The 26,078-nt window shown below is 43.3% G+C and overlaps 1 protein-coding gene across 2 annotated transcripts in view; it reads left to right on the forward strand.

The window, feature by feature from the left end:
- eif4g1b (eukaryotic translation initiation factor 4 gamma, 1b) overlaps window positions 1-18,553 on the forward strand; it is a 33,250-nt gene extending 14,697 nt beyond the window's left edge. For both annotated transcript variants that reach the window (XM_084559087.1, XM_084559088.1), the window contains exons 8-32: window positions 1,121-1,260; window positions 5,281-5,373; window positions 6,027-6,117; window positions 7,287-8,405; window positions 8,547-8,635; window positions 8,831-9,023; window positions 9,453-9,586; window positions 9,748-9,873; window positions 9,971-10,384; window positions 11,059-11,205; window positions 11,398-11,631; window positions 11,797-11,901; window positions 13,089-13,379; window positions 13,523-13,634; window positions 13,734-13,845; window positions 13,970-14,217; window positions 14,872-14,999; window positions 15,089-15,261; window positions 15,422-15,547; window positions 15,635-15,716; window positions 15,824-15,922; window positions 16,100-16,234; window positions 16,484-16,565; window positions 16,659-16,799; window positions 16,933-18,553. In XM_084559087.1, coding sequence (XP_084415213.1) covers window positions 1,121-1,260; window positions 5,281-5,373; window positions 6,027-6,117; window positions 7,287-8,405; window positions 8,547-8,635; window positions 8,831-9,023; window positions 9,453-9,586; window positions 9,748-9,873; window positions 9,971-10,384; window positions 11,059-11,205; window positions 11,398-11,631; window positions 11,797-11,901; window positions 13,089-13,379; window positions 13,523-13,634; window positions 13,734-13,845; window positions 13,970-14,217; window positions 14,872-14,999; window positions 15,089-15,261; window positions 15,422-15,547; window positions 15,635-15,716; window positions 15,824-15,922; window positions 16,100-16,234; window positions 16,484-16,565; window positions 16,659-16,799; window positions 16,933-17,114 — 4,796 coding nt within the window. In that variant the 3' untranslated portion in view covers window positions 17,115-18,553. The remainder of the gene's footprint in view (window positions 1-1,120; window positions 1,261-5,280; window positions 5,374-6,026; window positions 6,118-7,286; window positions 8,406-8,546; window positions 8,636-8,830; window positions 9,024-9,452; window positions 9,587-9,747; window positions 9,874-9,970; window positions 10,385-11,058; window positions 11,206-11,397; window positions 11,632-11,796; window positions 11,902-13,088; window positions 13,380-13,522; window positions 13,635-13,733; window positions 13,846-13,969; window positions 14,218-14,871; window positions 15,000-15,088; window positions 15,262-15,421; window positions 15,548-15,634; window positions 15,717-15,823; window positions 15,923-16,099; window positions 16,235-16,483; window positions 16,566-16,658; window positions 16,800-16,932) is intronic.
- Window positions 18,554-26,078: the final 7,525 nt, after the last annotated feature.

The raw sequence follows: 26,078 nt of genomic DNA on the forward strand, positions 1-26,078 counted from the left end.
AATGGGGAAGGGATATCTGGAAATGTAGCAGTTGTTACTATTCATGGGCTGACAGTCACCTAAAAATGCCAAACATTTGCTATTTCTATGTCGAGAAATGTGAGAATTTAAATATTTTTTTTCCGTCATTTGTAATAGTAGATTGAATAGCCGTACTTTATAACACAAAACTGCACAAGTCAAACAGAGATGCATTTTTTTTACTATTTTATTTAATACATAATAGTTTAAATTTAAATGATAGTAGTAGCAGCAGCAACACAACACAGATTTGCATAACATTGTGCATGTATTTGATTTCACGCCTCAAAAGCAGGTTCTGTCAAAAAAGCAGCTGTGCTGTTGTGTACACCTGATGCATGGCCTTGTGTTGCTGGAACAGCCTAGCAACATGGCCATCATAAATAAAAAAGCGTGTTTCATAGGTTTAAAACACTAAAAACAAGGAAATAATGCAGAGGCATGATTTGTGCAGAACCTTGTAACCTGAACTTCTTTTACATTATATAGAAATGATTGGTCTGAAGGCAGGCAGTTTTTAGAGTTTAAACATCGGTGTTTATTCTTTTATGTCTTCCACATGTATTAATTTATGCGCTTGTTTATTTACTCATTAATCATAACTTCATGCATTGAGCAACAGAATGTGCGCGAAAAAAAATCTCAATTTCCAAGTTCTTGTCTTTGATGTTTAGAGAAGCTGTTAAGACTCGGAGAGAAGAGAACCCAGAAATAGTGATTTGTGTTTCTGTTATTGTCAGTTGTATTTGAACAGATTATGATTTCACACGTCTTTATACAGTGAAAGTACTTTAGTCCTAAAAAGAGTGCAGTTACCATAGTGTAATGGTGGATAGACAACTGCAGCTGCTGTACTGCAAATCATCAAGAGTTCAAGCCTTCACGTTCTGCATGCATCTTTTCTCACTGCCTTAAGGTGTCTTAACAAGACCTTCAGTGATGTAGACAGTAATGTTATTGTGTAATCACAGGCTGGGACTTCCTGGTGGATATGTGTGTCCATCCTGTGCATTAGGCTGATGTGTTTATGTAAAGTAACATCTGTTTGCATTAAGTCAGTATGCATTGGTTTACATTCTTCTTTCGGTCTGATCCACAGCAGGGGCCTACTACCCCGCACAGCCTCAGTTCCCCTCGTCGGTGCAGGCGGCACCGGTTATTATGAACCCTGCCCCTCAACAGCAGCAACCACCACCTCAGCCGCAACAACACATCCCCACCAAGCGCGAACGCAAACAGGTACAGTCAGCATTCCTCCACACAAAACCTGTTACACTTTATACTGCCTCATTGTAGAGTGCACATCTGTCACAGTGCTTAACTACATAACTAACCAACAATGTGCTGCAGAGATTTAAAGGAACCGTATGTAAGAAATGTATTTCAATTAATCATAAAATGGCCCTGATATGTCACTAGACATGAAGAAATCATGTTCATTTCAAATACTTATATCACTGACAACAGTGGTCCGGCCAGGATATTGTCATTTAAAAGTGAAAGTTGCAGCCCTCAACTGATGTTGATGTTGTCATGTTGTGTTTTGGCCTGAGGCGCCACCCTCAAGCTATCTACTAATCACGAAGTCAGTAGAGTTTCGTCTTCCGGGTTGCCAGCTCGGCTCTAGTTACCACAGCTGCAGCTACGAACGTGTCGGATAAAACATGTATAACGTTACTAAACCTAAAAGACCTCGTTGTGAATCCGAAATACGTCGTGACAAAGTCCGGAATGGCGTGGAATTGACCCTCGACTTTTGGATGCTATATTCTACCATGTTTGTTGGTATAGGCTAAAAGTCCCATGCTTCCGTACATATAGACAGTGACAAGTTGAACTCACAGAATTTCTCCTAGAGAGAATATGCTTTGTCACTGAAGTGGTACACTGCAAATATTAGGCAGAGAAAGTCTGTTCATTGATCTTAAACTACACATGTCAAAGAAAGCATTATTTTTGGAAAGGGTCTGAAGACAAGAAGTTAGAAAATGAGAAAAATCTGGGAGTGTCAGGTTAGAAATAAGTGACTTTGCTCCATTAAGGATCCTTATACATCTATATGTTGTTACGGTTCAGAGAGGTGTTGATAGGATATTGTTGCAATGTTGCATTTAACCTTAGTTTGGTTCATGTTTGCACAGCAATTAAGACAAAGTTCTGACACGCCCTCAACACTACATTCTTGCACACTGTTTTGTGATTGGTCATAATTTTGTGGGAAACAGGAAATAACTGAATCAAAAATGGAGCATCAGCGGCGAGTGTGGGTATTGGCATTTGTTGCTGTTCTGTGGTTCATGTGCTAGTGTTTGTCTGTGAACAACATGTTTGATCAAGCATCTACACTACATGTAGAAAACAACGTTTAAGTATATATGATGAGAGGGTGCATTGTTGTTGCTACTTCAGAGATGTATAGTCAGAGTAGCCGTGACTGTAACATGTGTTCACTCGATTGAAGACCACTCTCTCTGACCGGGCTCAGCTTGGTTCATTTATGTTGAAGGTGAAATTGCTATGTTCACGCCGGCCCAAATGAACAAACCAGAGGGATAAAAGGAGCAGGCCATTCATCTCTCATCAAAATGTTGGTGTTTGGGTTCCACTGTGGGCAATGAAGTGGACAGGGTTGACAAGATAGGTGTTTTTACTATGTTCTGTGAGTGTAGTTTAGCTTTTCAAATGCCATTACAGGGAAAAAAATATATTGTTTTTCTGAATGCTTAATTACCTTTAGAGTCAATGTTGGCAGAAAATTAGATGTTTAGTGTGAAATGAAAGTTTTTTTTTTTTTTTTTTTAAGATAAACCTACCTTGGTATGTTGTAATCTCTCTAAAGATTATTCTTGACTACTCTTGATTGTCTGGATGTTGAGTGCAATTAAGAGATAGCGGTGAACTTGATCTTAACTCATTTTGCTGCTCAACTAAGGAGCTGTTACGACATATTCCTTGGTTCTACAGTACGTCTAGTGTTTCCTCTGCTCTCTAAGATGGCCCTCGCCTGGTATGCAGTAGCTCTCTGAGCTAAAGCCCCACTTTGTGCCTCTCATCTCATCTTTGTTTTTACATTTGAGACTCCTGCAGCGATTAAATATAAGTCAAAAATATAAGTAACTGCTTCTATAAATTCATCCCATGTACCCAGACCAATACTATGCTTAATATAATGTATCCGTTACACACCCACACATTGAAGCCATAAAGCCATTATCGCAAGATAACACACAGGAATCTCTGGTGAAGCTTCACAAATGTGCTTTTAAGTTTAAAGTTGGTGGTTGTGCTCTGGCTAAAAGATTTATGCAAAGTACACACCACAGGCTTCGCATTCTTGGCTTTTGGGAGGGATACACTAGAGAAAGCACGTAGAGATTTGGTGTCTTGTGGAGAACACATCGACATAAAAAAAACTCTGGTGAGGGCTCTCTGTAACATTTCATTTATAGACACTGTATGTAAGCTGCAAAGCAGCAGTACACAAGCTTTATGTAGACAAGTCAGATGGAGAAGGAGTGTGTTTGAATATTGTGGGTTTTAAAATGCTTAATCAAGTATTTTCTATACTCTGGCTGTCTTATATTTAACTGCCACCATCCTCCCAATTTGTGCTCTTTTTATACCAGATGACAAGCAAAAGCTGTAGCTTTGCAAATATATATTTTTTTCAACTTCCCAGTTCCCACTCTCTGTGAGTCAAAGAGAAAATCCAGAGGGGAGGGGGGTGAAGGACGTGTCAGCACATAGCTCAACTCCACGTGGCCACTGGTTACTCCCCCTTCTGAGCCGGAAGGGCTAAGCAGGCAGCCTTCCTCTGCTGCTGTGGCATCCCCCTCCTCCTCCAGTGCTGGTTTCCTCTGCTCTCAGAAGGCGCACGCCTGAAAAAAAAAAAGCCCTGAGGAGTGACTTTAGTGGGCTGGATGACAGCAAAGAGAGAGAGAATTAGGAAAGGGGGAGTTTCTTGTGCTAGCTGAAGCTCATTTGATAACGCTAACTTTTTTTTTCCTGGAACCCCCCATGCCCCTCCTTAACTCTCCGGCCCCTTTAACTGTCTGTTAGCCTCTGTGGGCGGGGGTGCGCATTCCAATACCATAGCTTTACAAGGCCAGTCGCTTTATCCTTTTTTTCCCCCCTCCCTGTTCTGTTCAGTGTATGAGAGAGTGCGAGAGAGTGAGTCAAGTCGCTAGCTAGCTTACTGACAGACCCAGCCCTGCTCTGTCCTGCTCTGCCGGTGTGGAGCTCTCCTCTCTCAGCCTGGATGTGTATTGTGCAAGTTACGCTGAGGTGAAACTACTCCTTTTCCACCCGCCATCCTGCTTTGTTGAGTTTAAAGTCCAGCTCAAATCCAGCTGGAGCTGCTACTCCAGCCCGAGGATGAGAGAGGCCCAGCAGGGTTTGTAGAGCTCCAGGAGAGGAGTTGCAGGCAAACTGAATCAGGTAAAGGTCAGTAGTGTTGAGTAAATATTAAATGCATTTTCAGTCAAAAGTAGGTCACAGAGCAAACGTGTTGTTGCAGCTCCCTGGTAACTTTTACAGTTTAATCCTTGTATAATGACTGTGTGCGTCACTTTAGTTAGTAGCATTCTGGTTTATACCACTTCCATGGCAGCTCTGAGCTCACACAGTAAAACGGAGTGTGTCCGAGAGAAAAAGACCAGTGAATAGAAAACACGTGTTTGCTATCTATGGACACTCAGTGAGTGAGTGATCAGATTTTCACTCACTTTTTTCCCCCTTCTGCCTGAGTGTGTGTGTGTACACAGGAAAACCTTCAGTTGTCGGACCTGATTGTGGTTTGCCTTTTGCGAGAGTCAAGAATTTTCACACGGCTTAAACCAGCAGAGGAATTCGTTTGACAATTTGTCTACTAGCTGGTGAATTCGATTCACGTTAAGTCGGACAGCTTTTCTGGTGACTCAGAGGCACATTCAGTGAGCAGCAGAGGAATTTGCATGGCGGGTGGTGTTTGGATTTTGTGTGCCTCGGCGTTCAGACGGAGAGAAATGCAGCTTTCATTGAATGAGAGGCAGCTAGCGAGTCGTACTGAGAGGGAGGATCCGAAAGGGCGGACCACTCCAGTTGTAGCACCGGTGGGAAGCAGCTCACACCTGTCGCTCTTCTCACCCTCAAAAATGTTTCTTTTCTCTCTTTGTTTGGAGTAGGTTTTATTTCTCGAGTGCTACAGATCTCTTTTTTCCCCCTGCTCTCCTGTCTAGCTGTTTACTCACCGACAGCTCACCTGGTTCTGTTTTTCCACAGATCAGAATAAGAGACCCTAACCAAGGAGGTCGAGACATCACAGAGGAGATTATGTCAGGGGGCCGTAGTGGCTCTACCCCAACCCCACCACAGGTGAGCAGCCATGTTCATGTTAGCACAGCTGACACACTGTCTTTTCGTATTGTTGATTTTTGAAACTCATTTTATTATGTCATACAAAGACATAACACTTGCTTTGCAATGAGTGATCAGATCAGATACTTATACTTAAAAAATCAAGAAGAGGTTGTGTATTAATTCTGCTGGCTGTCTGGCAACGGCTATTCTTTTCTGGGGTCCATTTACAAATGTAGAACATTTAGAGTCTGTTATTTATTTTGTTAATTATTATTATTAATTATTTAAATTATCTACAAAATTGGATTAGAGTAGTTAAACCCAAATCGTTTAAAGACTTTAACATTACCTCTACATTTTTGTGGTGAACTAACACAAATAAGAGTACATATGTCTCCTTTTTTATTTTTTTTTTAGATCTAAAACAAGGATTTACTTGCCCACATTCTCAATATGTAACTACTCATAGTGCAAACTGTCCACCCTCAAGTGTTGCCTCACGAGCTGTCAGAATGAAACTGATTTATAACTAGCTCTTACAGTACTGACATGTGGCTCACATAGCTAACTCGGGATTGACATGAAAGCAGTTTTCCCCCCAGTCAAATAGAAAAGGTGAAAAACTTGTGTTGTTCTAACTAACTTTTTGTGCGTTTGTCTCCCAACAGTCAGCCATATCAGGAACAGAAAGTACAGCAGTAGCGCAGGCCAACGGTGAGAGCGTCACAGCTGCTGTTACACCAGCACTGGTTAGACCAGGTGAGTTCCACGTGCATAGAGCCTTTTCACACTGGGCATATTATACCCGAGCTGTTAATACTTGCCTTACTTAATTTGGGAAACTCTGCAGTAGGAAGGTTTTGCTGTATGCATCCTATTTAGCCATTTACATTTTCTAAACCATCAGATTTGCACTTAATAGATATTAAATTCAACTTGATCTACCGTAGTCTTTACATTTCTGCTTGAAAATTAAATGTTTCCAGCTAATATTTCCTCTTAACATCCAATAACTATTTTCAAGCTGACAAAATACAGGCTGTACCCAGTTTCATGAATTATCTTACTTAGTACAGTAATTTGGGATCAAACCTAACTAACGTAAATGGCCTGCTATGTTGATATAGGTATATTATAAATCACAGCTCGGAGGGACAAATACTATCATCTGTAGTCAAGTTTTTTCGGAAGGCAGGGGATTCAACGGCATCAAGAATATTTCTACTTCCATCACTCAAATACGTGTTGATGGAATTAAAACAGATTCTAATGGGAATATGCCTCTTCTTCTGCTTTTCATCTCCAAGTCATGGGTTAGCCACAAAGGCGCCTTGCTTTTATTGTGTCTTGAGTAAATCAATTATCAGACCATGTGACATGTATTGTTCTGTGTCGAATTTTAATTCCACCCACAAGCAACAACTTCAGACGTTGACTGTGTTGTTCAGTATCATAGATCATGACCAGATTCGAGTAGTCTCCTGGCAGCGACCACTTCAGCTGCTGATGGCTGAACCGACATGTTCACAGCTGATTTGGAAAGGATGGTTTGACCTTGTTTTTTTACTGTGAACTGGGTCAGCCCCTTTTCTGTTGGAGGTAGTGAGGTACTGGTTTGTAGAACATGTTGTCTGACCACATCAGAACCCAACAGTGTGTTTGAAGGACAACACTTGTGGTGTGAAAAGATGGCTGTCAACAAATGAGGAAAGGTGACAATTGCTCAAATGTGGTGATAATGGTACACATGTTCAGTGTCTTGTATTAGTCATAACAGTTATGTGAATGGAGTTACACATGTGTACATTTTCAGAAAGCTGCAGAAAGCGTCCGATGCATTGTTGACATAAATGACAAACTTAGGAACTTGACAGTGTAACATATTGTCACCAGTCCAAGTAACTTTATCTGTGATTTTGACTCCTCAGATGAAAGGGAGAAACCTTCGCCTCCTCAGTCAAAAACCCCAGAACTTGCTAAGGGTGACCCCATCCCCGCAGAGGCTACCTCCTCTGACACGAACACTAGGGCCTCTGCACCCCCTCTACTATCAGAAGCAGAGAACACTTCTCTCAACACTATTTCAACACTTGCATCCAGCGCTCTTGTTGCAGATGTGATGGATGCTCCTCCACCTCCTAGAGAACCCACACCACCCCTCCAATCGGCACCCGAGGTACCTGCCTACCCAGCACCTCTCCCTGACCCTGTCCCCAAATCTGACAAGAAAGCCACAGAGGCAAAAGAGGATGTGGTGGAAGAGGTGGAGACTACAGCGGAGGAGGCAGCTGCCTCTTTGGACACAACTGTTACACTTCCCTCCTCCACTAATGGTGTGGCAGAGGTGGAGCCACAAATGCTGTCAGTCACCTTACCACCCACTCACCTGGATGCCCCCCTAGAGTCTCCCATTGCACAGCCTGAGGAGCTCCGCCTACCCAATGGCCTGCCTCTGCCGGCTCCTCAAGATCCCGAGGTTCCTTCCATGAGCACCGCTGAGCATGACGACAGCCCCATAGCTGAGCCGGACGTCAGCCAGCTGCCTGTCATACAGACCTGCACAGCCATCACTCAGACAGCACCTTCACCAGTTGTCCAGGCCACACCTGCACCTGATGAGGAGTCAATACCTGCACCTGATGAGGAGTCAATGCCTGCAGCTGATGAGGAGTCAATACCTGCAGCTGATGAGGAGTCAATACCTGCACCTGATGAGGAGTCAATGCCTGCACCTGATGAGGAGTCAATGCCTGCACCCATTGTCCAGGAAGGCCCTGCTGAACCAGTCGTTCAGGCAACGCCTGCCCAGCCCGAGACACAAGAGATGGCCCCTACAGCCATTTTGGACATTGAGGAAGATGCTCCAGTGCCCCAATCCAACGCCAAGGAAGAGACGCCATCTCCTGCAGAGACAGTTTCCAAAGCAGACAGTGCCCCAGAAACAGTGCCCACTCCTCCCACTCCTCCCCCTCCTGCAGCAGAGGAGAGAGAGGACACCCCTCCTCCTCCGGCAGTCACCCCTGCCCTTGTAGAAACTACTATGCAAGGTCAGTCACATTCCTGTGTTGTTGTATTTTATTAATGTGAATCACACATCTTATCTTAAGTATGACAGCCTCTATCATTCACATAAAACCTGCACCAACAGCACTGATCTGATCCGATGGTACTTGTCTGCCTTTCTGCAGCTGCTGTGTCTGTGCCAAAGAAAAAGAGAAAGATGAAGGATCTGAACAAAAAGGAGGCAGTGGGAGACCTCCTTGATGCCTTTAAGGAGGTGAGCGCGCAGCATTGCATTTAATTTGTTCACACTTTCTGATGTTGGCAAAGGTAATAATTTAAGCCTCATATCAGCCCCTAAATAGGACATTCCATGGAGACCACTGTTGCTGGTTTGGCTCTGAAGTGTTAATCTCAGTTTGATGCAAAGTTTCGCTATTCTAAGATTCCACATTGACTTTTCCCAACCAAGGAGCAGGTAGTGGTCCCACCGGAACCTGAACCAACACCTGCCTCAGCACCTGAGCCCCAGCCCCCTGCCGCTTCTCCTCCGGCTCCAGAGGAAGCGGACTTGACATGGGAGGATAAGGAGGACAAGCTGGATGCTGAAAACATTAAGCCAGATTCTCCAAATCCGACGGACAAGAAGTACCAGTACAAAGAGGGTGGGTCTCTGAACCTTGATACATGTCGGTGCGCTGCGCTGACGATTCAGCTTAAACAATGACCTTATCTCACTTTCAGCAGCGTGTCAGCTAACTGCGTTTATGTTTCCTTCATAGAAGCTGAGGGAGTGGCATTTTTCCTGATTGTGCCTCTGTTGATATGAGTGTTCAGTGGAAAATTATAGTATTATGATGGCATAATATTAAGCTGCCTAGGTGACTTGTAGGTTGTGTCTTTTTTCTTTCTGGTGACTTTTTCCTTGTGCATAACTGCAACAAACGGTAGTAAATGGCTCCTGCCTACAAAATAAAAGTCGAGGAGAATTTGCCCTGCGTTGCATTTCCAACAAGTTCCCTTTTTCTTCTCATCAAAAAATTAACATGCATATATTGTGACATATCTTGAACACTGGACATTTTGTGTTTCAGATCAATGGAAGCCAATCAATCCAGAGGAGAAGAAGAAATATGACCGCGAGTTTCTTCTGGGGTTCCAGTTTATCTCAGCCAGCATGAACAAGCCTGAGGGCCTACCAGCCATCAGTGATGTTGTCCTAGACAAGGTACAAACACATGACCAAACACAAACGTGTAATTTTTGCCTTTGGTATGAACACCACAGAAGCTTTAATAGAATCTAATAATAGTACAACAAACGTAGACAAAAAGATACATCATCGCAAATATTGTAATTAAGTTCCAATCCTGGTTCCTCTCTGTTCAGGCTAATAAGACCCCGTTGCGTCAACTTGACCCCAGTCGCCTACCAGGGATGAATTGCGGTCCTGACTTCACACCTTCCTTCGCTAACCTCGGCAGGCCTGGCATGGGAGGAGTAAGCAGAGGACCGGTAAGTTATGTCCTTGATGTCACTCTGACCCCTCCACTTGACGATAACGGTCTATTAATGAAATTCTGTCTTTGTGTCCTCCTCTTTGGTCTCCCAGCCTCCAGGAATGGGCATGGGAGTCGGCGGCCCCCGTCGCTCTCAGCAGATGCAGCAGAGGAAAGAGCCGAGGAAGATCATCACCAGCATGTCGCTCAGTGACGACGTGCAACTGAACAAGGCAGAGAAGGCCTGGAAGCCAGCAATGAAGAAGGCAGTTCGCACCCGGGCGGCCGAGGAAAACGACGAGAGTGATCCGGACCAGAGTAAGACCCAGGACTTGTTCAAACGGGTCCGCAGCATCCTAAACAAACTGACCCCCCAAAAGTTTCAACAGCTTATGAAACAAGTGACAGAACTGACTATAGATACTGAAGAGAGGTTGAAAGGAGTCATAGACCTCACCTTCGAAAAGGCCATCTCCGAGCCAGACTTCTCTGTGGCCTATGCCAACATGTGCCGCTGCCTTATGGGGGTAAGTTGTTCCACTCTGTGTAAATATATTGTTTTGAGTACTTACTCTAGGACTGCTTTGATTCAATTCTATATTGCTTTGATACAGTGTGTTAACTTTGTGCTTGTCTTTACTTGAGACTACTTTCAGGTAAAAATATGATTTTGAGTTTATGGAGGCAAAACCGTATGTTCAAAAGTAATATTCCACAAAAAATCCTACCTTTATCTGTAGTCTTATCAACAGAGGAGGAGGAAATGCTGCTGCTGCAAATCCCTTCACCCAGTCTGCAGCAAACATTTCTATTCATCAGTATTTGCCTATTTGTTCATTTGTGCATCAAGGATAAAAGGATTCGTTAATCTCAAACTAATGATTGGATTGATCAGTCTATCTTTCATAACACTGGGAGGCTGATTGATAATCAGCACTGAAGCGTTAAATCTTATCACCCCTGAGGCCCATTTACCACAGGATAATAAAAGCTGTTTATTGGATAAGGAAATCGATTGAATACCCTTCCGCATCAAGATCTATGGCAGAGATGTTGCCAACATCGTGGGCCGAAGGAAGTAAAAGCAACAGGCTGATAAAAAGTGATCAAACTAATGGGACAGAGCGACGAGGAGCCACTTTAACACCACACTAACCTACCTGCTCTTTTTACTGATATTAATTCTCTCTGCTCCTTTCAGCTTAAAGTCACACCCGTAGATAAGCCGGGAGTCACTGTGAATTTCCGCAAGCTGCTATTAAATCGATGTCAGAAGGAGTTCGAGAAGGATAAGGATGATGATGAGATCTTTGAGAAGAAGCAGAAAGAGCTGGAAGCTGCTTCAGTGGTAAGTGCTGCATGATGATTTATAGGCTTTGTTCTTCATTCATGCACGAGAGAAATCATGTTTATAGTTTAACCTGGGTCTGAACCATGTATTTAAAAGGATACTTTTTGTGCTAAGATTGTAAAACATCATTGTTATACTCCAGGTTTTGATTTCACATGTCCCTGTTCCTCTGTTTGTTTTCCCCGGTAGGAGGAGAAGCAGCGGCTCATTGATGAGCTGGAAGAGGCTAAAGACAAGGCCAGGAGGCGCTCACTGGGCAATATCAAGTTCATCGGTGAGCTGTTCAAGCTTAAAATGCTCACAGAGGTCATCATGCACGACTGCATCGTGAAGCTGCTCAAAAACCATGACGAGGAGTCCCTGGAGTGCCTGTGCAGACTGTTGTCCACTATCGGCAAGGACCTAGACTTTGAGAAGGCCAAGGTACAAAACACACATATACTCAAAAAAGACGTGATGAGGAAGAATAGCACTGATACCCACGTGTAATATACGTGTTTGCTGATGTATTTAGATCTGGGTTTAGTTGGATATTGTGACTGTGATAGATAATCAGCACACTCACCAAACAGTGTTGTCCATCTTCAGCCTCGTATGGACCAGTACTTCAATCAGATGGAGAAAATTATAAAGGAGAGGAAGACCTCCTCCCGAATTCGCTTCATGCTGCAGGATGTGCTGGACCTTCGACGGGTAAATCACACTACAAACGCACATATTGTATATGCGATAAGCTGTTCTGCATACATGGCTGTATTCAGGCTTTTTTCCTACATAAATCAACAAAAGCAGTTGTGAGCGGAACTAAACCTTGTCATCAAAAGGTACAGCTACTATCACAATAACTATCAACTACTATCAACATACTCCATATCAGCAGCAGACATTTATGAGCAAGATACCTGTACTAGTTCATCCGAACCCAACAAGGCATGGCACCATAGTTCTTGTTGAGTCAAAGAAAAATTAGTTTAATCATGCACTATATTTACAATATTATCACTCTGCTTTAAAGTCAACCCTATTTATACAGCCACAGTTCTATAACGGTCCCCTTAATACTACATCTAGACTATCAACTACATTTTAAAATACTGTATGTCTTTTCTTCTCACTTCTAGCCTTTTGTTTCTGTTTTGGCATTATAGTTTTGGTTGACGTTGTCTGTGACTGTCTGTGCTGGTGTATACAGCCCCAGAGATGCCCACACTGGTCCTTGAGCCGTGGCCTGTGTGTGTCTTACAGATGGGCTAAGAAAGAATGGTGTTCCTCAGCTCTTTAATGCAGGGCAGTCTCCTAATACAGAGCTGCTCTGTGCCATAGGCTGAGACAACACAAACAACTCCAGCTCTTCTACCAGCAAAGTAGCTCCACTTCTGCTTGTTGACTTAACCTTTTAAAAATTCTTCAAATATACTTTGTTGTGCCATCTTATGCGTCACGCGGTAATAACCAGCACTCTGTCTTCTTTCTTTGTTTTCTTTTCTTTACTTCCTTCAGTCTTATTTGAGTGTAACTTGGTAAAGCCCGTTGAGTGTGGTGGTGTTGAAGCTTATTCCTTCGAAGGAATGCTGCAGTCCTGTAGTTAGGCTTTCAGTCCCACCCACACAATGTTACAAAACCTGCTGTCCTCAGTGTTTTTACAAGCCAAAATCAGCTGCTTCAAGTCAGCACAGTGTACCAGTTTAACTCTGAATCACACATTGTATCCTTTACTTTCTTGTGAGTCAGAGACGGAACTGAAGAGCTTCTAGGATAGTTTTTCTCATGAACACTGTAGTTCTGATTGATCTCCTGTGTCACTGTAGAGACTAATACTTATCGATACATTTGTCATTCTTTTGTCATCACTCACTCCTGTCCCATACTTACCATCCCAGAACAACTGGGTACCCCGGAGAGGAGACCAGGGCCCCAAGACCATCGATCAGATCCACAAAGAGGCAGAGCTGGAGGAGCACAGGGAGCAAATGAAGGTGCAGCAAGCCCTTATCTCCAAGAAGGAGTCCAGCGGAGGCCCAGGAAACAGGATGGGTGGAGGTGGTCCCGGAGGTCGTGGAGGCCATCACACCCCAGGCCGTGGTGCTCCCCCACAGGACGAGGGCTGGAATACGGTGCCCATCTCCAAGAACCGACCTATTGACACCTCTCGCCTTAGCAAGATCACTAAAGTAAGAGGGAGCAGGTTCTTTTCACTGTGTGTTAAGATACAATATATTTATCACTGCACATTTTTAAATGTCAGATCAAATAATCACAAACCAGATTGTGGTATTAGCGGGTAGTTTGTTTAAAACACTGTCTTCTTTTTCAGACTCCTGTTCTTGACTTCAACAATCAGCTGCTTGCCCCCGGAGGTAAAGGCACATGGGGCAGCTGGGGTAAAGGCAGCAGTGGTGGCACCACTACTAAACCTGCAGATTCTGGTAGGGTTTCCCACTCACTCGGTTATACATGCAATAAATATCTAGCACGAGTACACGAAAACCGACACTGAACTCGTTACGTGTGTATTTCGTCCTCAGGCTCAGAGTTAGGCAACCGTCCAGCCACCAGCACTCTGAACAGGTTCTCAGCCTTGCAGCAGCCTTCATCTTCAGGCTCTTCACTGGACTCGGACAGAAGAGTTCCTCAGAGGTGAGCAGCAGGACACGTCTCGTTTCTTACTCTGTTCAGGTTTTGCCAGCCATTGTACCGAGGGACTGTACCTTGTTTTTATTGCAAACCATCTTTACCATGCTCTCCTGTCGTTCCTCTACAGAAACAGCTCGAGTCGAGAGCGCAGTGACCGCTTCGACCGCTCTGACCGCTTCGATCGACGGGAGGAGCGACGGGACGACCGGGATCGCAACCGGCTGCAGGTCACAAAGCGCAGTTTCAGTCGCGAGAACGAGGAGCGGAGCCGGGAGAGAGAGCAGCGCGGTTCAGCTGATCCCGTCCGCCGAGTGGCGAGCATGACGGACGACCGGGACCGAAGCAGCAGAGAACGAGCCAGGAGCAAAGAGAACGGTAGGCAGCATGACGTAGCTGTAGTATGCACTTAAGTAGATATCATTCTTCCTCAATGCTAAGTGAATTGCAAACTCTGTCCTCTTCAATATGCAGTAAGCACAGATTTTTTTATTTTTTTTGGATTTATGATATTTATAGGTTTGGATCTATGTCTCTAGACTCATATTTTTCATTTCAGATACTACTTCTTTATCTAATTTGAGAATAATAAATTAAGAAAAAAAAGAACAGGGTATTCAAGATACAGTGTTCAGAGACACGGTGAACCTACTGGCTGCTCAGCTGAGGACTAAGAGAATTCAGAACCAAGTTGCATGGTTCATTAGCCAGGTATTTTCATAAAAATGCTCAGAGGAAAAAGTACAAGTTGTTATAAGTTTTAAAAACTTTAATTTCTTCTGTAGGAGTTTTCTCTCCTCAGCCCAATTTTCAATGCATCACTAAGAATAAAATCCTCAGGGAACTCCAAGTAATCTAATTTTGTAGGGGAACTCCACCCAAAAAAAAACCCTGGCAAAATTACAGCTTAGTCACAGCAAAGAAACCTTTTTTCCTGCCACCTTTTGAATTATGAAAGCTCTACAACAGGAAAACACGTGAGAACAGTATTTGCACTGAGCTTCTATGTCTTTTTGTTTTGTTTGTGAACAGTGAAGCGGGAGACAGCTGCCACCCCTCCGCCTCCCCAGACCTCCACAAAGCCTGCCTTGACAGTGGAGGAGTTGGAAAAGAAGTCCACAGCCATCATTGAGGAGTACCTCCATATCAACGACATGAAGGTACACACGGATGCTCCATATCTTTAATGGATAATGTCGAATGATCGGGCCTGTAGCTTACTACTGTCTGTGTGCCCTCTATCCAACAGGAGGCTCTGCAGTGTGTGCAGGAGATGAACAGCACTCAGCTGCTTTTTGTGTTTGTACGAAACGGCTTGGAGTCGACGCTGGAGCGCAGCACCATTGCAAGGGAGCACATGGGGCTTCTGCTGCACCAGCTCATTAAGACTGGCATCCTCCCAACACAACTCTACTACAAAGGGTCAGTTTAGAGATTATATCTAAAAGAAAGAAATAATAAATAATCATATTAAAGGAAAGAAAATGTTGGTTTTAGCCAGTTTGAAGTGTTACTCTAATAATAATAATTGCTACTTTAACCTTTGAATAAACCTTCATGTTCTGTGTACATGTTTTTCCAGGCTTCAGGAAATTCTGGAGGTGGCCGAAGACATGGCAATAGACATCCCCCACATCTGGCTCTACCTGGCAGAGCTGATTACTCCCATGCTGCATGAGGGTGGCATCCCCATGGGAGAGCTTTTCCAGTGAGTACTGAAAAAAAGAAGCGAGTAAAGCTATGTTTTGTGTTATTTTTTTTTTGTTTAACTTATGCTTACCGGTTTGGTCTCCAGGGAGATTTCAAAGCCCTTGATCCCTCTGGGCAAAGCCGGAGTCTTGCTGGTCCAAATCCTCACTTTACTCTGCAAAGGAATGGTAGGTGCTGATCCCAAAACCCATTATCTATTGGATCGTGTGTAGATGTTTATAAAGCTCTCAAATTTATCCACCAGTCTTCAATTATCTGTATCTTCCCCAAACAGAGCCATAAAAAGGCCGGCACAATGTGGATAGAGGCAGGCCTCCGATGGAAGGACTTCCTCGCCGAGGACGTAGACGTCAACAAGTTTGTGACAGAACAGGTGAGAGGTCCCTCACCAGCTTCATCAGCTTCATCAGCATCAACAGAGAGAACTACTCCAATAATGCTTTTCTATGTAGTTGTAATATATGACAAAGAAAAATGGCTGGCTGGTTTACTTTGCAATGGGAGTGACACGCTGGAGTGAAAGATCATCATGATTCCTCCTTGTGATTAGAATGTGGAGTTCACACTGGGCGACGAGTCGGAGAAGAGCCGAAAGAAGGAGCTGAGCTCTGCGGAGCTGAGCAAGCAGCTGGAAAGACTGATCCATGAGAAGGCCGACAACCAGAGAATCTTTGACTGGATCGAGGTTTGTATCCTACTTCATACTCAACAAGTAAACTAAAAAAATGAATTTCTACCAGCAAAGTGCACATATTTGCATAAGCTGTATTATCTGAGTGCAGTTTGACATTTTTTATATGAAACCACTGCAGCTGCTGATTGTAACTGAACAAATAGAGCAGAACTAAAGAGACCTTTTTACTGATTCCAACAGCATATTGTCTCTTTCTTTGTGGATCCCAGTTTGCTAATGAATAAATGTTTCTCTGCATAGGCCAACCTAGATGAGCAGCAGACCTCCTCCAACGTGTTTGTCAGAGCACTGATGACCTGCGTCTGCCAGTCAGCAGTCATATGTAAGTCCATCTGCACCCTTAACACCTATCATTAAGGTCTATAAGATAGAGTATGAAGATGTGCCAGTTAAAACCTGAATCTTGCCCTTTCAGGTGAAAACCCCTACAAGGTGGATGGTGAGCTGATTCGACAGCGGGCCAAGCTGCTGCAGAAATATCTGAAGGATGAACAGAAGGAGCTGCAGGCTCTCTACGCCCTGCAGGCCCTGATGGTGGAGATGGAGCAGCCTGCCAGTAAGCAACACATTCAGTCTCATGTTATCCCTTGTCACAGATATTTCAAGCCTGTTATCATGCTCGTTGCTGTTTCTTTCTTCAGTAACAATAATAAAGACTAAAAACTTCCCCATCTCTCCTTCCCCATCAGATCTGCTGCGGATGTTCTTTGATACTCTTTATGACGAAGACGTGATCAAAGAGGAGGCCTTTTACAAGTGGGAGTCTAGCAAAGACCCCGCCGAGCAGCAGGGCAAGGGCGTGGCCCTCAAGTCCGTCACCGCCTTCTTCGTGTGGCTCCGCGAAGCCGAGGAGGAATCCGACAACAGCTAGGGGCCGACCTGGAGAAGCGGCAACAGTTCAGAGAGGATCCTTGGGGAGAGCAAATGTTCTGTGGATGATTCAGAAGAGGCTGAATCAGCAAAATCCTTCTGCATAAACAGAAAAAAAAAAAAAAAATCAAGAAAAAAAATTCTTCAACTGGGAGAGATTGTATTATGGATCGAACGTTCGATCTTTTTTTCTTTTTTTTTTGCTCGTTTGTTTGTTTTGGGTTTCTTGTCTTTTCTTGCGCAACCGAATGTCTTTTTTTGAAATGAATGAACCTACAGGATTAAATAAAGAGAATAGATATAAGACAGAGAGAAGTGTTACAAGCCGTGGGAGACACTGTAATGCTGTTTTCATCAGTATTTTTTATTTTTTTTTTTTTTTTTGAGGTTGTTTTCAAATGGCTCTTCCTCGCCACGGCAACACTATTCAAGACTATTTGCTTAATGACAGACAAAAAGAAAACTTAAAAGGCTGTTCACATTTATATTTTTGATGAATTCACCCTTGTGGATGGGGCACAGCAACACTGTCATGCCACATGTATGGTGTTTGATCCACATGATGCGCTTATGTGGATGACTGGCTTCGATGTTCCCTTATTTTTATTTTTCCTCGGCGTTGGCTGATTGGAGCGTGTCTTTTATAATAAAACGGAAAACTACAAAGACGAGTGGCGAGAGCTGTCCAACAGACATTTCAGACAGGAGTTAAACTAACGGTTGTGGACTCCCGAGGATTTCGCGCGGACTTCACGAGGACGGTGTCGCTGAAAAGAGAGAGGGGCAATGAACACTGACCATTTTGCTGCTGGGACGGTGACGACGTTTCCCCCGGCGCCCCTCAAAACCCCAGACCGGCCCCCTACCCTCCGACGTCTCTGTTTTACTTGTTTCCCGTGCTTCAAAAAAAAAAAAAAAAAGACTGAGAAAGGGAGAGCAACAGCGAGGGCTCACGGCTGCACCCTCCTCCAAAGCCTTTTGTTGGATTTTAAAAAGATACATTATAAAAACTTGAATAAAGTATACGGACAAAAAAAAAATCCACTTTATTAAAATAAAAAGGACTTTAAGAAAAACAGTTTAACAGTACGAATCCTAAGGCCTTTTTGCTTCCACGAGTGGAAAAGCATTTCAGGAGAGTTCTGTAAATATAGGATGGATTTCCTTCCATTTTTTTTTTTTTTTTTTTTTTCAAAGAAGAGATGCTAATGTATCCCCCCCGCCCTCTGGAATAAAGTTGCAGTTTTTTCCCTGTATTTATATTTTTCTCTCCTCAGCTGGCAGAAGGTGCTTGTAATTATCCAACCCAAGTCATCGATTACAATTTAATTGAAAATCTGTAAATACTTTTTTGCTTTACTTTATTAAAAAGATATTTAATTAAAGAAAATGAATGCCTCTTTTCACATCCAAAAACTGGAAGAGCTAATAAAGATTGTTGCAAATAAAAATGCTTGTGCTTTTGTGACGGCGGCAGCGCGGCCCCCCCTCTCCTGTTTCTTTCCTCCTGCTGAGTAAGTTGCCTTGACAGTGCACTGCCGTTGTAGAAACAGCCCGGCATGGTTATTCAGAATGAGGTACAGTTTTCTTTCATGCTGCATGAGGGGTCTAAGGGTGTCCAAATGGACTTAAAAATAAAACGCGCTGAAATAAGGGAACGACCACTGCAAACCACAGGATATTGCATATTGCAACAATTGCCTTTATTAGGATGGACTAACCTGACTTTATGTCACACACAGGTTTCCTAAAGAGTGGTTTCGCAGCTCAGGGTGGTGTCTATGGCCGTCACCATCTTGACAGTGTCTGAGTCTGGCTAACTCCTGACTAACTCAAAAAACGGGCTAAGTGGTGAAGTGAGTAGTGATGAGGCATCAACCCTGTCACTCAAAGAGGACATGCCTTTCACCTTGATGTAATTGAAACAGCTGAGTTCTATAAGAATTGGATAGTCCTACAACCAATCAGAGCCATTCTGTCGTGAATAAATTCTACTCCACAGTGCTCAGATGATGTGTATGACAACATCGCTTTTACTCTTTTGTCCATCACCATGTTAAGCCCAAACGATCTGATCAGATCTTTGCTGGAGCATAGTCGGTTCCTAACGGAGGGACTCCAGACCAACTCTTCAAAAGTCAGGAGGTTTGTCTGGCTGCCAGACGGGGACAATGCAACACTGACATCTGACGGGATTAACTCACCTTTGTAGCCAGCCTCAAGCGGTCTTTCAAGGAATTGCCATTTTCAGGTTTGCTGCCTCTGGTGTACAGTGTCTGTCACTGAAAATGTAAAACAACAAAACATCTCTAGAGTCAGTGGTTTGTCTGTTCTGGGCTGCAGTAGTAAAAATGTAGCAGGCTCCATGGGAGAGGACCTACAATGTACTATGCTATATGTTGATATGCTTATTCTAACTCTTTAAGCAGATGCAGACCAGGCCTGAGCCAATCAGGTCTGGAGCTAACAGACTCTGTCAATCTCTGATGTTTCCTTTGTTTGTCAGGAACACCGACAAGTATCAGTCGCTGAGGGATAGATATCCTTTTGCAGATCCTGAAAGACCTGGGAGCAACAGCTTGCTGGTTCGAGCTGTTCAGCTGGCTTTGAGAAATAGCACTGTGGTCAGTGGGAGAAATTATATAACTGGTAGCTGGGACCACAGACTAGAAAAACTTGGATGAGGCGTCTGTTATATCATCCCTGTGTTTCTAATGTGACGGTTGTCTGCAGAAGGGGCTTCACGCTGAACACTGCTGGACTTCTTGGGGAACTCCAGAATAAAAAAGGCTTGGCCATCTTTGAACACTGAGCGCATTCGGTTAGAGGATTAGTTGGCTGAGCGTAATGTAGACAAAGGCCCAAGAAACACAATAATGATTCTGCTAAGTTGTGTCTTCAGTCAAGCTTTCCATCCACAGGATTTAGCACCAAACACAGTGAAGCTTTCCTCCTAACCACACATTAAATATCTTAAAAGTACTCCATTTTGTACAGATTTGAGCTCTTTATTTTCCTCTCCGGGCTTTGCAGCCTTTCCCAGTCCACTGTAATTTTAATGTGAATAAGCACTGGGGACAGCAGTTTACTAAAAACTACAGTAGATGAGATGTGTACTGTAGAAAATGCAAACATTAAAACTGATTCACCTTATCAGGTATTCCAAATTTAACCTTCCTTTCTTTTTCAAATGTGGATGCGGTGGAAATATACATTTTAAACTAAAATCAGGCTAAAATCAGCTGTCGTGTTTAAGAGCATGTCTGATCCAACATCAGAGACTGGACAAGATCAAGTAAGACCTGTAAGGTAAAGGACTCGCATACTGTGTCCCAAAAGCCTCTTTATGTTACAAATCCTCAAATGGATTCCTGTTATTCAGACTGTTCAGGAAGGGCCTTGTTCAGACCTGGTGGTGGCATGTGTCCCGGGCAATCTGATCACAAGTGGACAGCTCCAAGTATAGGTGTGAATAGACTCAAGTTGCGTTGAGGACACATCCAAACACTTAGACCACATTTGGAGGTAGTCTGGGCCAACTGTTAACCACATTCATTTGAACGTTTGAACACCATCAATGTCGGTAGATTTGGCGGTCCATCTGGCCCACCTGGCCACATTGTTGGACCGCCAAATCTACTGTATGTATACTGATTCATATTTACTGCTGTGAAGCATAGCAGTACATTATTTAATTGTTGCATTAAACGCAATAAAACTACATTTCAAAGCTCAAAGCAAGCCAGAGAAAGGTAGTGAATGGGCATTGTTCCGTGTGGACGCTTGTCTTGGATTCATGTTTGTTTTCCACTGATGCCCTGGTTACTTCTCTCAGTCCAAAGGCACAGAGGCCAGAGGTTACCCTGGAAATAACAGTACACTTTAAGACAGCACTAGAGAAACCACTGTTTGACACAGTTTGCAAAAACACTCTTTTTTTTTTTTTGCCACCACGCTATTAGGCCAGAAATGTTGTTTTTTATTTGTGGTAAGGAGGCATGAATGCTGTGAGAAAGCTGCCAGTTCACGTCTCCAGACCGTTGTACTCATATCAGCGCTAGTGAAAGCAGTGGGCTTCACTTTGCAGTCAGCCACCCCTCCACCGCCAACCAGAAATAGAAAGTGCTGTCGTACTGGAGTGCTCCTGCATGCATCTCGGTCCAAAAGAGTGTGTATGCTCAGCAAACTTTGCTTGTGCAAATAAAAGGCAGCGCCGCGTTCCCACATTCTTGCATTTTTAGGCAGCTGATGCTGGAGTCACAGTTAACCAAACACACAAAATCAGATGTTCAGCAGCACTTTACACAATGGACCTACAGCAGAACCTTTTGTTGGCTGTAATTCAACCTCTCTGTAACCTTAGCCAGAGTCAGGTCATCATTCTAAACTACCCGTATCAGCTTATCTCCCTTGTTACGAGACCTGCTCTCTGCCTGCTGACACGCTCCCCCTCAGGGAGGAGGTGGCTCGCCTTATCTTTAACCTTCTTCCACTGGGCTGCACTATCACAGGTGGTGGACCCATTTTTTATGTGACATTTCCACATGGTTGTGTCACTTACGGACATGTCATTGGTTTCCATGTAATCCTTCCAGAGTATATTTGCAGAGGGTATTCCGCAGCTTTAGGCAGCTTTCTGACGCTGCACTCCCACTAGAAGATTATTTTTTCCATGTGGATCAGCATCTTTCTGCCAACTCAGTGTTGTAAATCTGAAAATACACAGGTTATAGTGAGTTAGAAGCATTTCCTTCTGTAGCTTAGAACTTGGATCAGACTCAACACTATTAAACTGGCTGAGAAGGAAGTTTGACATTTAGGTACGATTCTGCAGTTGCTTGATCGTTTGTAGATATTGCAGGATTGTGGCTTAGACTAATTTATAAAAGGTTTTTAAATACATTTCTTAATGTTGTTAAACTGAATATGCTGGATGCTAATGGATGCTACAACTTTTGAGCACCTTTTTGTGTACCTGTATTGGTTGTTTGAAGTGTTTATAGAAGGTCGTGTTTGTGATGTGGCTCAACACAGGCAGGTAAATACAAAGAAAAAAACTGAAATACGACCAAAAAAAAAAAAGAGACATCTCGGTGAGATCTGGGCCTGCGTCCAGCTACATGCTAATGCTAACAACACAATGCTTATTTATTGAGTTTGTGTGTGTTTTTACTGCATAAGAGTGTGTAAAAATCTAAAGCACTGTGGTTAATTTGCTTCATTTATTAGGATGAACTTGCATTTACAATGAAGATATTCCGATTATGTGCCTATGTTCATTCATTATATGTATTCACAGATTGGGACTTGTCTTATTTACCCTCTGATATCTAAAGTCTGCTGTTTTCTTTCTTTTATGAAGGTGCGTGGTGTCATCATGTCAAGATATAAAGAGCTCCCTAAGGCCTGCAGAAAAAAATTGTGCAGTACCGACAGCCTGTCATTAGATGGAAAAGCGAGTTTCCAAGAACCCCAACACTTCACACCAGCATCTGCAAGTAACTGTTGCAGCTGCTGGTGTCAAAGTGCGTCCACAATCAGAATGAGATTGCAAATGCATGAGAGGTGTGCTGGGGGAAAAACCTTGGTTGTCCAAAAAGGACATTAGAGCAGATTGACCGATCACTGTAACATCGGACCAAAGACATCTTTTCAGGACCAGAACCTCACACCAGCTGTGAAGCATTACAGAGGAAATGTTACAGTTTGAGGATGCTTTGCTGCCTCAGAGACTGGTCAGGCTGCACTCGTTGAGTCGCCTTTAATGCTGCATCGTATCAAAGAGTGATTGAAGAGTGGTTGAAGACAATGAGAAGCAGTGTGCCTGAAAGTAATGCTAACAAAATCCACCAAATAAAGAACTAGAGGCTCGCAGATGGTGTTAATGAGCTTTTATAAAGTCTATTTCCCATAAACAGCACAGCTCTGACTTATTAATCATAGTATAGTATAAGTAGTTAGTCTAAGTATTAACATTCAGTATTCACCATCCTAAATACACTAGAGGGGGCCATTGCACTATATAGTCCTCTCATTCAGTATACTGTAACAGTACTGCAAGTGTTCATGGCAGCATTCTGAAATAATCAATTACCCACAAACAGACAAGAAAATATTGTTAAAGTATTGCAATATTTACAGTTTTGTGTTGGAGCGCTTTCTCCTTGAAAACCGATTACATCTTGCTTTCGATTAAGTGTACCATTTGTCCAAAAACAAGTGAGCAACACAAGTTTTCTTCCTCTGACCAATGTCAGTTGGTAAATTGATGAAAGCCATCTGCATACAATTACATTATGATCTGAGTTTGTTCGTTGGAGTGAATGAAACGTCGACACCGTGACACATTTGTCTGTCCCAGCAAATTTCATTCAGTTGCTTTAACAGCTCCCTCGAAGCCGTCTGAGCTCAATGAGTAAGTAATGACTAAACGCACTCCTGTTAATGTATATTTTAATATTTCTGTGTCAGCTTATTGCTTCTGTGTCCCATTGTGTCCAATGTGTTCCTCGGCAGTCATTCCTCAACTGTCCACCAGGGGTCCTCGTTGTGTTCTCCAACTCTGCGCACCTGATCCTAAACTGACCGGATGCTGCTGCCCCAGCTCCTGATAATACTAGTTGATTTCGGCCTGTACAGGTAAGTGAGATGATTATTATAATTATAATGTTTTCGTTTTTTTGTTTTTTTTGTTTAGAAAGATAAAATATAAGAATGAAAGAAAGAAATGTCTCTGGATCAGGGGAGTATAAAAGAAAACTGAAACTCAGCGATGCCACTGGCCCCAACCAAGCTTTATACCGTCTGGATTTTGATTTACATGTCTGGTTTGGATTGATTGTGCTTTTCTCTATAAGCCCTCTTGTCTGTATTTTTCCAAGTACAGTTCCAATTTGAAGTATAACCAGGTACTGTCCAAATTCTCGCATGTATAGTTGCCCTACGCATTTTGAGGTGGTAACTCGTGTGGAGTTGGGAAGTCGCCCATCCTTGGTTCTCCTCCCCAGCTCCGCACTTTCCTCCAAATACGACCAATGCTGGCTCCAAATAAGATGGTAGAATGTAACTTAAGTAGAAGAGTGAGGAAAGAGGGACTTAATCTTAACATACAGAGCCATACCATATCTTAAAATCTCACTTTATACAGCAAGATATTAGCCTGAGAAAACGTCTGCTCAAGGTGGCCTGGAAGTAAGATGGGAGACCAATCAGCCAACTGTGGAGGGTTTAACCATGACTTGATTGCACTGACTTTCCTGTGCCACCTCTCATTACATCCCAGAAACCTACTTGGATAGGCCCAACTGACACATTACATTACGGATATTTTTTTACATTGCATTCATTCACATTATTATATATTAGTTGATGACACATTTGAATGTTGCAGCAACTTTGTCTTTGCTCTATCCTACAAATTGCTGCCATGACCAATTTTCTCACAAACACACACGTTACAGTACAGCGAGGAGTTGACATCACATTGTGATGAATCTTATCTCCTTAGCAGATGGTACCGGTTGCGAGCCATCCCGCTGACTGCTGAGACCTACACCAGTGAGGACACAGCGTGGTCATGTCTCCTCACCAGCATGACTGACAACATGTCAGCCGCTTCGGCTCACCACGCAGTGTACCGCTCCAGCTCATTCAGCTGTCACACTCTGCTTGTCTTTCACAGAGCTGCAGACAGGTTTTGTGCATTCTGCAGAGGGTGAGGGAGATTTTACTCTAGGTCACAATTTCCCATCTTCTGCCAAAAATTGCAGAAAACCTCTTTTATTAACCGCAAATCAGTTGGGGGAAAAAAGGCAGCTTCACAAAGAACAGTGGTTCAGTGACTCGACTAAATACAACTTTTTTCCCTATATCAGCTTATCTGCTGCTGCTTTCCTTTACCCCCAGACATAAATAATTCAGGGTGATAACAATGAGTAAAACACATTTAAAATGTGTTTAGTTGTATATTTGACTTTTTAGTTGCACTGACGTTGTATCTTTGGCAATAGCATTATTGGTTGAGGATGAATCTTTATTACTGCCTTCAAATACAGTCATGTATTTGAAGGCAGTAATGTGTCCACAGGAGGAGTCAGGACCCTTGTGTAATCCACAACCTCGGAACTGAAAATGTTCGATAAGGTCAGAGCTCATGAGTTGAGACGTTTTTTTGCTGACGTGGTAATGATGGTAAGTGGGCATATTGTAATTTAGTCGGATTTGTTTGCCTCAGGAAAATGGTTGTATTCCCAGGGCTCTCATCTTTTCATTACGCCTTTGCACTTCAGAGAATGTCAACAGAAAATACAAACCACAGCTCTTTAAAAACACTTCAGTTTTGACATGGACATCTTCTTGGAATAATAAATGAAGGCACCAAATGCTGAATTAAAATGTAATTACTCTGAAACTCTGTTGGGGGCTTAGCAGATGAAACATGACAATGGATGTAAAGTTATAGTATAGCATCAACAAAAAGATATAACATTATGACCACCTTCCTAATATTGTGTAGGTCTCCCTTGTGCCTCCAAAACAGTTGTGACTCATCAGAGAATGGACACGGGCCTTCTGAGGGTGTCCTGTGGTGTCTGGCAACAGAATGTTGTTAGTGGGGGCCTTTGAGGCGAGGTGCCTCTTTGGATCAGACTTGTTCCAGTGCATCCCACAGATACTTGAACAGTTTGGGATCTAGTGAATTTGGAGGCCAGGTCAACACCTTGTCCTGTTTTTCATGTTTTTTGAGTTGTTTCTAAACTGTGTGTCCGTGTCAGGCTGCATCCTGTTGGGGGTGGCTGCTGCCATCAAGGAGTGTCATTGCTATGGGGTGGGGGTGTCTGGTCTGGTCTAGGTGGGTGGTACTTGTCTAAGTAACATCCACACGAATGCCAGGTCCAAAAGTTTCCCAGCAGAACACTGTATTTATTGTCACAAGATGGCCAATGTTAGTTACTTCACCTGTCAG

This window comes from Chelon labrosus (genome assembly GCF_963514085.1).
Source record: "Chelon labrosus genome assembly, chromosome: 13".
Taxonomy (NCBI): Eukaryota; Metazoa; Chordata; class Actinopteri; order Mugiliformes; family Mugilidae; genus Chelon; species Chelon labrosus.